This window comes from Sminthopsis crassicaudata, chromosome 1 (assembly GCF_048593235.1).
Source record: "Sminthopsis crassicaudata isolate SCR6 chromosome 1, ASM4859323v1, whole genome shotgun sequence".
Classification (NCBI taxonomy): Eukaryota; Metazoa; Chordata; class Mammalia; order Dasyuromorphia; family Dasyuridae; genus Sminthopsis; species Sminthopsis crassicaudata.
The window spans coordinates 534,515,547-534,533,125 of NC_133617.1; the positions used below are offsets into that span (position 1 = coordinate 534,515,547).

At 34.5% G+C, this 17,579-nt stretch overlaps 1 protein-coding gene across 1 annotated transcript in view; it reads right to left on the reverse strand.

Moving 5' to 3' along the window:
- Positions 1-17,579, reverse strand: part of LOC141550846 (uncharacterized) — a 153,030-nt gene that overhangs the window by 84,924 nt on the left and 50,527 nt on the right. The window contains exon 7 of the mRNA XM_074281919.1: positions 15,204-15,382. Coding sequence (XP_074138020.1) covers positions 15,204-15,382 — 179 coding nt within the window. The remainder of the gene's footprint in view (positions 1-15,203; positions 15,383-17,579) is intronic.

Below are 17,579 nucleotides of genomic sequence, written 5' to 3' on the forward strand. Positions count from 1 at the left end.
ATGTACACTAAGCTAGTTTTTTTGTTGTTTTTTTAACACGATGGGGGACTTGTCGGTAAGCCCAGTCTTTATAAGCCTGTATAGAATGCTTAGTTCATTCAATCTCTATGTAGCTATTAGAGCACGCATATAAATTCCACAATTGGTTCTGATTAGCTAATTATATGATGAAGTCTCTTTGGGTGCAGAGCCAAAACTGGAGGTACATTCAAGAGGCCTTAGTCAATCAGGACATCTTCCTTCTCTTTTGCTTGCCTCCTTCCTTTGTGGCAACATTCCAGAAAGAACAGAGACAATGCTGCAGAAAGTAGACACCTTGAGCTCTCCCTAGCTGAAGTGGACCTATGGCCTATGAATATAGGCTTCAGTTCTTTGTCTTAATTGTTGCTCTTTTGGTCTGATTAAAGGAAGTTTGAGACTGTGATACTGTAAGTTTCCAAATATCAGAATAATTAGCCAACATGAGGTTTAGAGGTAGCATGTACGACAAAGTCTTCAAACAGCTAGACCACCTTTGAGGTCCTAAGAAGCAGGAAGTGATCACTGGAACCTAACTCAGTAGGACTTAACTTTAGCTAAGATGAAGATTCCTCTTATAGCAATGTTATATTTGGTGGGACTGATGCTCTCTCAGGAGGTCAAGATGATATAGTGGAGAACAAGCCTCCAAAATGTTGGATTTAGAGGAAATGTTTTTTACTTCAGTTATTGCCACATTTTTGAAGTAAATATCCCTTTGTAAAAACTGATATTAATTGATTAAATGGTATTAGGATGCTAACAGTGGATAGGGAAACACTCTGGTCAAGCTAAAAGAAGTAAAGATACATCCAGCCCCCACGAGTGCCAGGATGGAGATGTAGTTATCCTTGTCCTAGGACAGTGAAGTTAGAGCTAATTGCTACACTTAAAAGATATTAACACAATTATTGGCATTTAATTGAATAAGGGCACTAAAGGTTTAGACTGTTAACGTTACTTTCTGGTCACTTGAGTTCAGAACAGCCATCAGGAGCTCCAAACGTGCTCCCCTGCTTTGCCTGTGGCTCATAACAAACATCTTAGAGACAGGGAAGCTTTTCTTAGCTAAGTCAACTTCAAGTGTCTTCAATGCATAATCCTTGTAAAATATCATTCTAATGTTATGGCCAAGTAAATTCCCTTTTCTTAGACAACTCATGAGAATCTCATTTTGTTCAATATTGAAGATAAGCTACAAAGAATCTGTCTAAATCATGACAAGTCCAGATCTATGGCCATCCTTTAACTCCACTGAACAAAAAAAGAGAAGGCTGCTGACTTTGTTTTAGGTTTGGAAACATTGTTCCAGATAATATGAATTAAAGGAGAAGTAATCATGATGTAGAAGGAGAATGTCAGTCTGACCTAAGTAAACAAAAGATTGACATGTAATGAATCCTTAAAGATGTATCTATGTGTAGGGGAACAACAAAGAAAGCCTCTTAGTTATCTAGAGTTAATATATCTCTTAAAGAAAATAGAGCTAAAAAGAGTGAATACAGAGAGGTTAGAAAATGACAAAACCACTCTTACCTGGCTCTAGGGCAACTCAATTATAGGCCAGTGAAATTTTAAAAATTCTAATTTGGAACAACCGAATCCCACTGAAAAAACTCCAGATAATTTGATCAGAAAATGGAACAATGTGCCAAGCCTTTCCTGGAAGTGTAAAGGACTTAGCATCAAATGCATCCCACTGTAAAAACAGAACTATCAGAATAGTCCAAGTTATGTTTTTGCTCTAATTCCAGGGAAAATGGTCATATGTATACTGGGTACTCTCAAGAAGAGAATTTAGTATTCAGCTAGTGGCTGAAAGGTAATAGAAATAGAGATGGGGATTGCTATGAAGGACATATCAGTTTCTAAGAACTTAATCTCTGCTTCATTATCTTTGGCTGGGCTATTTCCACCTGGACTCAAAGGACCTGGTGCAGAGCTAACTGTGTATTGAAGGTGGAACATGTCATGCTGTCCTGAGGCATATTATATTCTTTTATATCATATGTATGTTTTTATAGAGTGATGGGTAAGCAGTTCGGAAATAATGTCTTATACTGCATAGAATGCAAGCATTCCCTCTATTCAGTTCTAAGACTGAGATTGCCTCAGGAAAAGTTTGTGATTCTCCAAGTTGATCCAGCTACTGCTTTCAACATGTTTACTTAATAGCATACCTTCCTTGCTATGTGGTTTCAATCTTTGTGGTGAGTAAAATCTGAGAAATAGAGAAAAAAAGAACATAGGACAATATCACGTTAGGTGAATCCTACCACTTCTGTTGCCATTATAGCTACTGCTATTGCTCCCCAAATTCTCTTTTTTCAAAGGCCTTATTGCATTTCTATCTACCTTGTCTCTACAAGTCAAGATTAAGATGAAAATGTGTACAATAGTGTGTTATAATCAATTATGATAGACTTGGTTTTTCTCAGCAATTCAGTGATCCAAAATAATTTGAATGGAAAATGCCATCTGCATCCATAAGAGAACTATAGACTGAATGTTTTTTCATCTTTCTTTTTTCCTTTTTTTTCTCTTTTGTTCTGATTTTTCTCTGTCAATACAGAAATATGTAAAAATAAATGTAGTATAAGCTAAGAAAAAAATTTAAAGTAAAATATTTAAAAAGATAAAAAATGTATTTGAATTAGGCACTATTGGTCATTTTTTTTATTTATTCAAAGTCAATTAAATGGGAGGCTATGATCATCTATACACAGAGAAGAGGAAGTGGTCTTTCCAAGAAACACCAGTTGGGGACTCCAAACAAACCATAATGTATTGATACATGTTATGATCTTTCCCCTAAAATGAGGAAATATGAAATTAATCTGAACCATACATAGATACAATCTGGGCTATCAGTATTTTTCTAGAGGGAGAAGGTTTGATAAGTAGAAGTAGAAAAGAAAGAGTTGCAGCCAAGATGCTGGAGAGAAGCTTGGAAGTTGAGTTCTCCTCAGTTTTCCTCTGAAACAACTCAAAAACAAGCCTCTAAAAAGATTCTGGAGTGACAGAATCTCCAAAAAACCAGAGTGAAACAGCTTAAGGTAACTTAGAAGGACTTCATAAAAGGTCTTTCTCACTTGGATTACTGTGGAGTGTGGTCCAGTATAGGCATGAAGTGGGAAATCTAGAGAGTCTCCTAGCTCCAGCATGGATCAGCAGCCGAAGCCCCTTGGTTCTGACTCAGCAGACCAGTAAGACATCAGGTTACACTGTGAGGCCTGTAGCCCCAGAGCAGAAGGAAAAATGGCAAGCTCTGGAACCCTGCCACCACAGGCTCAATTAGGCCTGACCAACCCAGCACAATGGGCAACCGCCAGCACCTTGGTCCTCAATGTGGAAAACCAGTGATAAGGGCCCTGAAGGACAGGGGAAGCATGGGACAGTGTCCCCTGTGCCCTCAGAGTAAAGCTTGTGAAAAATGAACAACAAAAATCCCAAAAGAGTCTTGACCAAAGAAAACTACTATGGTGATAGGGAAAATCAGAACACAAACTCAGAAGAAGAAAGCAATGACAAATGCCAACATATGAAGTCTCAAAGGGGAATAGGAATTGATCTCAAGTTCAAAAGATTCTGTTTGAACAGCTCAAAAAGATTTTAAAAATCAAGTAAGAAAGTTAGAAGAAGGGAATTATGAAAAAAATCAACAGTTTGGAAAAGGAAGAACAAAAATTGACAAGAAAACAATTCATTAAAAAAATAGAAGCAGCCAAATAAAAAAATACACTAAAAAATAACTCCTTAAGAAGTAGCATTGGTGAAATGGAAAAAAAATTCCACTGAAGAAAATAATTCTTTTAAAAGTAAGAATTGGTAAAATAGAAAAGGAGGCAAAAAAGTTAACTGAAGAAAATTATTCATTAAAATTAGAATTAGAGACTCTATGAGACATCAATAATTAGTCAAACATAATAAAAAGATTAAAAAAATAGAAGAAAATATGAAATACCTCATGTAGAGGATCAGAACTCTGGAGAATATACTTGAAATAAGGTGTTAACTCAGTGGAATTGATGAGATAAGGGTTCTTTTGTTCACATATATACTTAGTACTTATCATGGTGGTGTAATGGCTCTCTATTTCACTCATACTCAGTATACTGTAATGATGTAATTGTAATAGAGTATTTAAACTGGGGACAAAGTCAGACTTGGAGGGAGACTGGTTGAGATTGGCAGACTGTCAGGATGCTGGAGGAGACTGGGTCAGATTGTGATAGACAAAGACTGTGAAGGAGACAATACTTTAGACTCTATTCTTGTCTATTCTTATGGTGTCTATCCTGCTAAGACCAAGGCCTTCTGGGGGATCTCCAGAAAGCTAGCCTGAACCTTACAACCTCATTGGAAAAACAACTGACCTGGAAAATAGATCCAGGAGAGGTAATTTAAGAATTATTAGATTACCTGAAAAACATCATCAAAAAAGCCTGAACAATATCCTTTAAGAAATCAAGAAAACTGCCATGATATCCTAGCACTTAGGGTAAAATAGTCATTGAAAGGATCAGCAAATCACCTCCTGAAAGAGACCCCAAAATGAAAACTCCAAAGGATATTGTAGTTAAATTTAAGAATTATCAGGTCAAGGACAAAATACTGCAAATAGCCAGAAAGAAACAATTCATACATCAAGGAGTCACAGTCAGCATTACCTCAGATGTAGCAGCTTGTATATTATAGGATATGAGGACCTGGAATATAATATTCCAGTAGACAAAAGAACTGGGACTGCCACCAAGAATCAACTTTCCAGAAAAATAATCATATTCAAGGAAAAACATGTTCATTCAAGGAATAGGGGACTTTCAATCATTTCTAATGAAAAAAAAATGGAACTAAACAGAAAATCTGATTTTCAAATATAAAATTCAAGAGAAACATAAAAAGCTAAACAGGAAAGAAAAATATATTATTTAAAAGTTAAACTGTTTACATCCTTATACAGGAAGACGATACTTGTAACTCTTGAGAATTTTATCTTGTATAAGACATTGATTTGATTATATAAAAAGAAATTAAGGGGTAGAAAAATGATTGTACTGGGAAAAGAAGAAAGGGAGGCAAAATACTGTAATTTATATCACATGAAGAAGCACAAAAGATTTATTTACAGCAGAGGGGAAAAGTGAGGGGATGTGTACTGTTTGAACCTTAATTTCATTGGATTGGTTGGGCTCAAGGACAGAATAAAATACATACTTAGGTACAAAAATTTCCCTTAACCTATAGGGAAGTAGGAGGGGAAAGGGGAAAGAAAAGAGGTATGCTAGAAGGGAGAGTAGTTTGAGGGATGTGGGGGTCAGAAGCAAAACATTGGTAAAGAGGGACAAGGTGAAAGGAGAGAGAAGAATACAAATGTGGAAAAATAGGATGAAGAGAAATACACAGTAATCATAACTGTGAATATAAATGGGATGGACTCTCCCATAAAACCAAAGTGGAATGGATTAAATTCAGAATCCTATAATCTGTTATTTATAAGAAATACACTGGAAGAGGGAAACATATAGAATAAAAGTAAAAGACAAGAGTTAAAATATATTATTCTTCAGCTAAAGTAAAAAAAAAAAGGTAGCAACTCTGATCTCAGACAAAGAAAAAGCAAAAAGATCTAATTAAAAGAGATAAATAAGGAAACTATATCTTGGTAAAAATGTACATGATGAAGTAATATCAATACTAAACATATATGTATATGTTATACCATATAAATTCCTAAAGGAAAAGTTTAGTAAATTACAGGAATATATAGCAAAACTATACAAGTAAGGGATCTCAATCTCCCTCTTTCAGAACTAGATAAATCTAACTACAAAATAAGAAAGAATTTAGGAGGTGAATAGAATTTTAGAAAAGTTAAGAATGATATACCTCTGGAGAAAATTGAATAAGAATAGAAAAGAATATACCATTTTCTTAGTGACACATGGCACCTACCCAAACATTGATCATGCATTATGGCATAAAATACTCACAATCAAATACTGAAAAGTAGAAATATTAAATGCATCATTTTCATTCAGGTCATGATGTAATAAAAATTACATGCAATAAAGGGCTGTGGAAAGATATACTAAAATTATTAGGAAACAAATTAATCTAATCCTAAAGAATGAGTGGGTCAAACAACAAATCATAGAAATAATAATTTCATCAAAGAGAATGACAATAGTGAGATAACATGCCAAAATTTATGGAGTGCAGCCAAAGTAGTTTTTTAATGTCTCAAAATGCTTTCACAAATAAAATTGAGAAAGAGGAAATCAATGAATTGAGCATGAAACAAAAAAGCTAGAAAAAAAAACCAAAGTTAATTTAACTCTCAATTAAATATCAAATTAGAAATTCTGAAAATCAAAGGAGAGATTAATAAAATTAAAAGCAATAAAAATATTGAACTAAGAAATAAAAGTAATAGTTTATTTTATAGAAAAATCCCACAACACAATAGATAAACCTTTAGTTAGTTTGATTAGAAAAAGTAAAGAAGAAAACCAAATTATGAGTATCGGAAATGAATTCACTACCAATAAAGAGAAAATTGAAGCAATCATGAAGTGCTATTTTATCTAACTATGAACCAATAAATCTGGATATTGGAAATGGATAAATATATACAAAAATATAAATTATCCAGAACAACAGAAAGGGAATTAAATTACTTAAATAATCCCATTTTAGAAAAAGGAATTGAACAAGTCATCAATGAACTCCCAAAGGAATAGTCTCCAGGGCCAGATGAATTTACAGGTGAATTCTACTACATTTAAAGAGCAATTAATTCCAATACTATATTAACTATTTGAAAAAATAGGTTAAGGAATCCTGCCAAATTCCTTTTATGACACAGATATAATACTTATATCTAAATCAGGAAGAATTAAAAGGGTAATAAAATTATAGACCAATTTCCTTAATGTATATTCATATAAACATTTAAAATAAAGTATTAGCAAAGAGATTACAAAAATTTATCCTCAAGATAATATACTATGAATAAGTGGATTTTACACCAGGAATGAAGGCCTAATTCAATGTTAGGAAAAATACCAGCATAATTGCCAATATCAATAACAAAACTAACAAAAAGCATATCTCAATAAAACTAGAAAAAGCTTTTGACCAAATACAGCACCCTATTAAAACACAAGAGAGCTTGGAAATCAATGAAGTTTTCCTTAAAATGATAAATAACATTAATTTAAATCCATTAGGAAGTATGCTATGTTAATGGGGATAAGTAAGAAGCCTTCCCAATAAGAAAAAGTGAAGCAAGGATGCTCATTATTACATTAGCAAAGATGACAGGAAAAGAAAATGCTAAATATTGGAGGAGATTTAGGAAAACTTTAAGGCAATATTGGTAGAATAATGAACTCATCCAACCATTTTGGAGAGCAATTTGTAACTATACCCAAAAAACTATAAAAAACTGCCTACCCTTTGCCCCAGCAGTGCCACGGCTGGCTGTGTATCCCAAAGACATCATAGAAAAGGAACATATGGAAAATGTTTGTAGCACTTCTTTTTGTGGTGGCAAGGAAAGAGAGTGGATGTCCATCAGTTGTGATTGAATAAGTTATGGCATATGATTGTAATAGAATACTAGTGTTCTAAAAGAAGTTATGAGCAGGCAAATTTTAGAAAAAACCTGGAAAGATTTGCATGGTCCTGAGTGAAATGAGCACAACCAGGATAAAATGGTACACAATAACGTCAACATTATGCATTGATAAGTTATGATAACCTTAGTTCTTTTAAACAATATAGTGATTTAAGACAATTCCAATAGATTTGTGATGGAAAATAGCAATATTCAGAGAAAGAACTATGGAGACGATGCAGATTGAAGGATACTATTTTCATTATTTTGTTTGTTTGTTTGTTTTTTCTTTCTCATGTTTTTTCCTTTTTGTTCTGATTATTCTTTTACAATATAATTAATACGTAATCAAAGTTGTCCATTTTGCCTTTCATAATGCTCTCTAGCTCCTTTTTGGTCATAAATTCCTCCCTTCTCCAAAAAGCTAATAGGTAGATTATCCCTTTTTCTCCTAATTTGCTTATGGTATTAGCCCAATACCATGCACACATTTTGATCTTATTTTGGTATGGCGTATAAGAAATAGATCTATACTGAGTTTCTGACATATTTTTCAGTTTTAACACAATCCACCCTAATAATTTCTGAACATTTCAAGATCAATCATGGAAAAATTGTGCTGGAGAACTTCAGAAATTGCCTATATTAATTAGGGGATGATGGTATCATTGCAGAGCTCTTATGTTTGATCACAGCACTGGTAGCTACACAGATGAGACTATTTGTATATCTTTAGATTGTTGAACTTTGAACAAAAGAACTAAAGGTGATCTGGACACTAGGTTGTGATTGCAAAATGTCCTAGATTATTTGCTAGGCAATTAGTGTTGGACTTGAGCTATCCAGTTAAATCCCTAGAGTAGAAAACAGGATAAAGGTTGGATCTGTGATTTTATTAGCATTGACAGTTATTAAATAATATTAAATAAATATTAAGTATTAAATACTCCCTCTACAAATGCAAGGAAGCATTTTCTATAAAAATTATAGTTTTACATTTTTTTTAGGGGTAGCTAGGTGATATTCAGAGTAGCAGCAAGATAGGAAGTGGATAGAATCAGACTTTTATTCAGGAAGACTCTTCTTCCTGATTCTGGCTTCAAACAATTACTAGCTGTATGATCCTGGCCAAGTCATTTGATCCCATTTGCCTCAGTTCCTCAAATATAAAATGAGCTGGAAAGGAAGAAAATGGAAGGAAATGACAAACCATTCCAGTATCTTTGCTAAGAATACCTTAAATATGGTCACAAAGAGCTGGAGACAACTGAAAAACTGACTCCAAAACAATAGTAGTGTATAACTCATTGGGTATGGTGTCAGGAAGATCAGAGTTCAAATTTGGCTTCAGACATGTCACATAACCCTGTTTGTTTCAGTTTTATCATCTGTAAAATAATCTGAATAAGGAAATGGCAAACCACTTTAGTATCTTTGTCAAGAAAACCTCAAATGGGATCATGAAGAGCCATACACAACTGAAATGACTCAATGAGAAGAAAGGTTTTGGGGGACTTCCAAAGATTAAATAAAATTATTTAATCCAGAGTAACACAAATGCTACATGCCAGAATTAAAACTTGATCCAAGTCTTTCTGGCTTTAAGGCCACTTCTATCTATTACACCTCTCAAAGAAGCATACACTTACCATTTTACCATGTGTATATGGGGGAATTTTGAGGGTATGTACCATTTTCTGACAATTCATAGAAATGGCTCATTATATCACTTGGCAGGTGTTATTATATATGGACAGCCTCTTTTTATTTGGAAAGATATAAGAAAGAATGAAGATAGGGATGTAAAGTTTTTTTTTAAACTTTAATCTTTTTTAACTTTTAAGAGTATAAAGAAAGACTACTGGAAGTACTAGCTTGGGGAGAAACTGCTGGGCTAAGGCTAAGTTTATGAATGTCAGTTCTTCAGAGCTTCTGACAAGTATGGGGGATACATAAAGTCTCTAGAGGAAGTGAATCTGACTCCAAAAAGTAGAGTGATTGTTATGTTTTCATGTTTGAAGACTTTTTCAGTTATAATTTTTCTAGGATTTGGTGATTACTCAATGATTTCATTTTTGGATGAAAAGAAATAGAAATAATAAGCATGAAGTGGTCCTAGCATCAATCAGATAACACTGGTTCAAAAAATGTCATCAGAGGGGCAGCTAGATGTTGCAGGACCTGAAATAAGGAAGGTCTGAGTTCAAATCTGGCCCCAGACACTTAACACTTCCTAGCTGTGTGACCCTGGGCAATTGCCTAATAAAAATAATAATAATAAATGTCAGAAGGGTTCAAAGACTTACTAATTTGCCTCATGCATGCATCAACATTGATCTTTTCATGTCCAACCAAGAGCTTTGTCTTACAGACTGATGCTAGAATAGAGGACCTATGAAAGTTACATATGAGGGAAGAGATAACCACCAGTAGACTCTTTATATTACTATCATGGACAATTAGAAATATTATGGCATAAGGAGATTTTAATTCTTGCTTTTGAAAGGGGTCATCATTTATAACGTCTAAGCCTATGTGCACAGTGCCTGATTGCAAGTTTGCACAGACTCCACTGAAATTTTGACAAAGGCCAAATCGGTTGCTGCCTCTTAGGGATGGGTAGTAACATTATTTAACTATGAATTTTTTCTTTAACATTCATCATAGAAGACTAACAAGGATGCCCCATTAAAGCCATGAGAATACCCATAGAAGGAATAAATGAAATCGTTTAAAAGGAGGGAAGGAGAAGAAAGAAAAGCACTAACAGATGAAAGTGCAGGGAAGGGTGTGAGACTTCCCACAAGAAAAGATGCCATCAGTAGTGATAAATTTTATAGCCTTAGACTAATCTTCTCAGTGCTATTTATCTTTAGATGACTGTTGGCAGAAATGATTACATGATGATAATATACTGGAGGTGATATAGGCCAAAAATGTTGTGTGGTTCCTGACGAACTCAAGTTTCATTCTGAGGGCACCTGGTTATTCAGAGTTGTGTAAATGGGAGCTATCAATATTCCGAGACAGAACTGACTCAAAATAAGGTACAAAAAAGCAGTTGGTTCTACTCCATGGCTTGATAACTATGATAGCTCTATGTTATTACTTTGGAAACCTGAGCCAAAAGAGAACCCAGGAATTGGGACAAACTATATCCTTTGAAAGTATTTCCTACATTTGATATTATACTAGGCTCAAAGGATGTAGTGTGATATATGAAATACATAGAAATCCTCAATCAGGAATCAGAAAGCTTTATAGAAGAACTCATTTTCTGCATATAGCTACTTTACTATTATCCACTCTGGTCAAGAAGAAGACATTGAGAACAATCAATTCAAGTAGGTAATTTACCTTGGCTGGAATCAAACACCTGATCATTATCAAGATGTTTTAATGTTATTGCACCAATATCAGAGTATTTTAACATACACAAATGAACATATTAGGGATTTTGAATACTAAGCAGAAATCTGAATGGAGTTGCCATGTGGTGTTTTTGTGCATGCATGAAATTTCACAAATGATTTGCTATGATTCGCTGTGAGCTCTGATCCATAATATTTGAAAACTATATTTATGTATGATACTTGAAAACTGTCCATTGATATATTCTGCTTTAAAGTCTCAGAAGATAAAAAAAAATTCAAGGTAACTTACAACCTAATACATGTCTCAACTCAGAGATCATTCGAAGTAGCTGCTACCGAGTTATCAGCTTATATTATAAGAGCTAAGAGAAAAATTCTCATATGGAATGCATTCGTTGTCAGGAGTTTTACTCAGATAAAATAGTCCTGGTAAGAAATCTTGATTTCAAAAGAAAACACAAGATGGCAGACTGGTAGTGAATCATTCTATATTATGTAGCTGATAATTGTTCAATCTGACATTCAATAAATTGCCCTGGAGAATAGTAGGGACTTTGGAAAGATAATCTTTAATGATTTAAGATCATTATATCAAAGATGATAGGACTCCATGGTAATTGGGGAATAAAAATTGGTTACAAGAAATAAGTAGCACTTCATTAACAAAAGACATTATATTTAAAAAGTACAATGCCTGCTGCATAGTAGGAACTTAATAAATACATGTTTATTTCATTCCTATTATAGATGAATTGTTGAAATCAAATGAAGACTCATATGGGAGAGAGGATCCAAATCAGCCAAGTTTTCTCATAATTGCCTCAACTCAAGGAGGATCTATGGCCAAGTCTGGGGGATTGGAATTGATTCTAGAAACTTCCTATTTCCTATCTAATGCACTAGCATTGTCCTCAAAGCATGGGTATTGGCCATATTCCTCATTGGCCTGTCGCTTGAAGCCCCAGGGAAACAGAGATCATCTGTAAAGGTTGACTTGTTAGGAGCAGGAGATATTAATAGTCACCGGGACAATCATGAGCTCAGGAAAACAATTGTAGGCCACTGGTGACAGTAAGTCATTGCAGAATTTCTATAACTCTCTAGTTAGTGTCAAAGTTGACTTAGAGTATGAGAAGTGTAGACATTTAGTATAGGATCACGATGCATGACATTTTATATTACATGTGATCTACTTATGTATTTGACCTACCATTTGTAGAATTATTTCATGTGGCAAACACTATGTTTCTGCATGATTCTGTGCATTTGGTCTGTTGCATATTATTCCAAAGCAGATGTTTCATTCTGCATGCTTATACAGTACTATGTTTTTTGAATAACTACTTTGATTTTGCCCTATACCAATCCATGAATACTTATGATATGCACTGAGGTGATGTACTACTGTAGCCATGGTGGTTTGCAAGGATCATGCATCTGATGTGTGGGAGGTAGAGAAGTGTGTCTATGGATGGACTTCACATTCCTACAATGCTTGGGGCCAAGTGAGAGTCTTAATTATTAGGGCTGTGCACTGGGACTGATTGTGTAGGAACATTTTAGTATTTTAGCATCCTAGAGCATTTGGGGAAATGAAATCATTGGTGTTTATAAAATATGGGCATAATCACTACAAACTAATGAAGAAATGGAAGTTATTTGGATAATGATATCTAAAAAATAAACCATATCTGACTTTTGAGCATTGCCTATCACACTGAACAGTAAACCACCTGAGGTTTATTATGGGACATATATATTTCCTTGTCATTCTGCAATTCATAACCGCTTTCTTTATTTGTGCAAGATTAAACTATATTTATTTATTTATTTTTAATTATCTAGCTTTACAGTATTTATACACATAAGGTAACCATGGAATAATCAGACATTGTTAGGATGATAGTGATTATTCACATTTGTAAAGCAATTTAAGGTTTGCAAAAAGCAACAATTCTTGTAAGTAGATAGTATTATATCATTTGCCTCTTTTGTAATTTACCTTTTGTCCCCTACACTATCAATAACTAGTGAGGCAACAAGAATTTGTTAAGTGCCTCCAGTGAACCCAACACTGTATACTGCTTCACTAGGAGATTGGGAATACAAAGAATGAAATAATCCCTATTTTCAAAGAGCTTCCATTCTAACAGGGGCAATAATAGGGGCATATACATTTATTCACAGAAATAAATATAGAATAAATAAAGATTAGTTAAATACAAAGTATTTGGGGAAGAAGGAATTGCAATTGCAATTACTAGCAATTGATCTCTGGGATTGGGAAAGGCTTGTGTAGAAGGAAGTCAAGGTACTTGAGTTGTTCTATAAAAGAAGTGAGGAACTCTATGGATCAGAGATGAGGAGAAAGTATACTAATATAAAGGTATGAAGAGTGACAATGGAGTATTGTGTGTATGGAACAGAAAAAAAATGCCAGTTTGTCTGGACTGCAAAAATGAGGGAAGGGGAAAAATATATAAGAAAGTTAGAAAGATGGGTTGTGAAGTGTTGGGGTAATTTAATGAAATGTTTTAAAAGCTGAACAGAGGAATTTATATATATAATCATCAAGAAAGAAGAAATCACTGGCATTCATCAAATGGGGAACATTTAAGGAAAATAACTGGCAACTATGTGGAGAATTGAATTGAATGAGGAGACTCAAAGAAGGAATTAGGAGACGTTTTTAATAAATTATGTATTACACATGTATTCTCTCATAAATTGAGAGAAGGGATAAAATGTAAGAGGTATGGAAGTTGAAGAGGCAAAATTTATCAACTTATTACATTTGTAGAGAAAGAGAGAGAATATTTTATATTATTTAAACTTTGGAGTCTGTTCTTTTAATGCATAATGAGTACAGTGACTTACTGTTCTTTGCTGCACTTTAACTTTGAGCTTGAATTTTAGGTCTTGTTCACAATAAGATGCCTTTGAGCATCTAGTTCAAAATATTCAACAGACAATTGGAGATCTGGGACTGAAGTTCAGGGGAAAGATTGGGCTGGATTTGTAAAATCTGGGAATCATCTGAATAGACATGATAAAGAAAGAAAGAAAGAAAGAAAGGGGAAGAAAGAAAGAAAGAAAGAAAGAAAGAAAGAAAGAAAGAAAGAAAGAAAGAAAGAAAGAAAGAAAGAAAGAAAGAAAGAAAGAAAGAAAGAAAGAAAGAAAGAAAGAAAGAAAGAAAGAAGGAAGGAAGGAAGGAAGGAAGGAAGGAAGGAAGGAAGGAAGGAAGGAAGGAAGGAAGGAAGGAAGGAAGGAAAGAAAGAAAGAAAGAAAGAAAGAAAGAAAGAAAGAAAGAAAGAAAGAAAGAAGGAAGGAAGGAAGGAAGGAAGGAAGGAAGGAAGGAAAGAAAGAAAGAAAGAAAGAAAGAAAGAAAGAAAGAAAGAAAGAAAGAAAGAAAGAAAGAAAGAAAGAAAGAAAGAAAGAAAGAAAGAAAGAAGAAAGAAAGGAAGAAAGGGGAAGAAAGGAAGAAAGAAAGAAAGAAAGAAAGAAAGAAAGAAAGAAAGAAAGAAAGAAAGAAAGAAAGAAAGAAAGAAAGAAAGAAGGAAAAGAGAGGGAGAGAAAGAGAGGGAGAGAGAGAGAGCCTGCCTAGAACAGAGCCTTGGGAACACCTACAATAAGAAGCTCGACAAGAGATGAGATAAGGATTGTTGCTCTTTGCAAACCTTAAATTGCTTTATAAATGGGAATAATCACTGTCATCCTAACCATGTCTGATTATTCCATGGTTATCTTATGTGTGTAAATCTTGTCAGATAGATAAGAGAAGAATCAGGAGAGAATTGAACTAGAAAAATCCAAAGGAAAGAGAATATTGGGGGAAGAGATGGTTATCAACAGAATTGAATGCAGCAATGAGATCAGGAAGGATGAAAACTGAAAATAATGATCATATATGACAATTAATATGTATTAAGAGATAATTTTGGAGAAATGCCAGTTGAGTGATAAAGTCAGAAGCCATATGCAGAGCTCAGTGATTTTTCTACCATCAAAAGTAGTATTTCATCCCAGATCTTCCCAGTTACATAAATAAGTTATTTATTATGCCCTGTTGACTCTAGTAAGAGTATTCTTGAAGGACCATAGCTTATGTCCCACCTAATGTCATAATAACATTTTGATTTAATACATCTCCCTTTGCCTTCTTTGTCTATCCCATTTACTGTTCACCTTACCTTTTTCCGTTTGTAGTAGAGAAGATAACCGTCATGCTTCAGTACAAACCACCTCTTCCTCCAACCCTTCAGGAGCCCCGAGCTAGTCCGTTTGTGTAGATAGCCACGACAGGTAGGCCAGGGGGTATTGGGGCAGCGACTGATGTCTGATCCCACTACTAGAGTCAGAATATCTGGGCCTGAAGGAGTACAATTTGGATAGTTGAGTGACTGAGACATAGAGAATGAAAGAGATGAATGATCTTCAGAAAAAAAATAAAATAAATGTATTTTAAATAAATATATTTTATTTATTTCATATAATCTTAAATTATGATCTTAATCTTCCTCATTTTGCAGATAGAGAAATTGAGTCCCAGCAAGTTTAAAGATACATAGTTAATTAGTGGCTAAATCAGAACTCTAACTTGATTATTCTGTGTTATTTTTACAAATACTTCATTGTTTTTCATTTCAATTTATTTATGGTTTACCACAAAATCAGTATTTTTGTGGTAATACTATTCATGGTTATTTCTCCTTGCTTCTAGGATCCAGATGTGGGATCCATTGAAACTGAACAGATTTAGCTAGTAACCTGACCAAATTATGACTATATGAGGGAGAGAAACCTCCCAGGTACTTTCTCCCACCAATGGAGATATTAATATAGCAAGGTTACTGATTTGCCCACCAGTAGAGTGGGGCTAGATAATAGGTCTCTTTCAATCAGAGTACTTTAGTTATGTTGATTGACAATTCTTCACTGAGATTATTTACTATAGAAGACTGGACCATGCAATACAAGCATACAATTTGAACCAGAAACATTGTTTTTTGTCCAAAATTCATGAAATCTTCTGTACAATAACCTTCCTCTTTTGAGGAGCTAATGCTTTGTTTTCATAGAACTGTAGGTTAGATTTAGAAGAATCTTTGAGGCCATTGAAACCAACCTCTTTACTTTACAGATTAGAAAACTGATTCACAAATAAGGAAAGAAATTTGCCAAGAATCATACAATGTCTCCAGCAGTTTGAGCTCGTTTTGCTGAGTCTAAGCTAGATGCTCATGTACTGTGATTCTTAACTTCTCCTTCTATAACACACTTACACAAGGTGTTCTATTTTATAGTTGTTTAGGTTTGTATATTATCCTTCAGCCAGTTTGTAAACTCTATGAGGGCAGGAATCAAATCCTATTTAAACTTTGTGTTTCCTCCAGCACCAAAGAGAGTTCTCTGCATATAATATGTTCTTATTCATTGCTGGCCAACTTTCAGATGTGACAAGAAACTATTATCTGCATTAATATAGAAACTCCTCCAATACATCACATTCTGACAACCACCTTTTTAAGAACTTTTACTCTTGATTTCTTCCCTAAAAGGCAATTACCTAATTCATACAAAATCATGAGTATTTACTGGGTTGTTAGTAAATGTTTGATGTGAATTTAAAAGACTTTTGAGGAAGGAGTTATCAGATATAATGTCAGAGTACCATGGTTCAAATCTCATTTGGTTAATTACAAATTTTATGACCTGGGAAAAGTCACTTCTTTCTAAATTTTCCAGATCCATAGAATGAAGGGAAAGGGGGTTAGAGTAGATGATCTCTGAGAGGTTCTTCTAACTCTAAATGTATAAATAAAAAGAAAATAGGGAGAAAAGAAAATCATAGTTGATCTCTATCTCTTGTCTTTTCACATTTTTAGGAAATAAAAATTACTATTACATTTTTAGTAAAAAAAAAAATCACTAGTCTTATGAACAAACAAACAAACAAAAGACAGACTATATAACAAGGACTTGGTTCAGAGGAGATAACCTTTGCCATTGCTGCTTATCTAACTTAGAGCTGGATGTACGTGACCCAGCTCCCCCTGGCCCCTGGGGACCTACCCCTCTGAACACTGCACTCATTAACTGGCCGCTGGTTTCATCTTCTTCCCTATGAGTATGACTATGGCTTGTGGCAGGCAAGAAGCTTACAGCTCTCCCTGTCTTTGTTATCTTGAATCCTAACATTAGGTCATTATTTCACAGGCTGCTGTGATGCCTGCCAGTGTGGACATAAAGCTGACACTGTAATCTTAACTCCTGACTACTCCAGAAAAATATTCTAAATGTCACACAGACACACATCCACCCTGAAATGCTTTGGGGACTACAAATGGGGTATGACTTCATTTGCAATTCCTCTGTGAGGGAGACTATGACCCTGACAGGGGACATTTGGCCTTGGTGATACTGACTTTGCTGTGATGTCTGACATTGAGATTAGTGATCTGTTTAGAAATGTCTATGGAAATGGGGGTCAGTCAGTAGATGACTCAAATAAATGACAAGATCCAACCCGAGGGAACCCTCCTGGCTGAGTTATGTGGCCCTGAAAA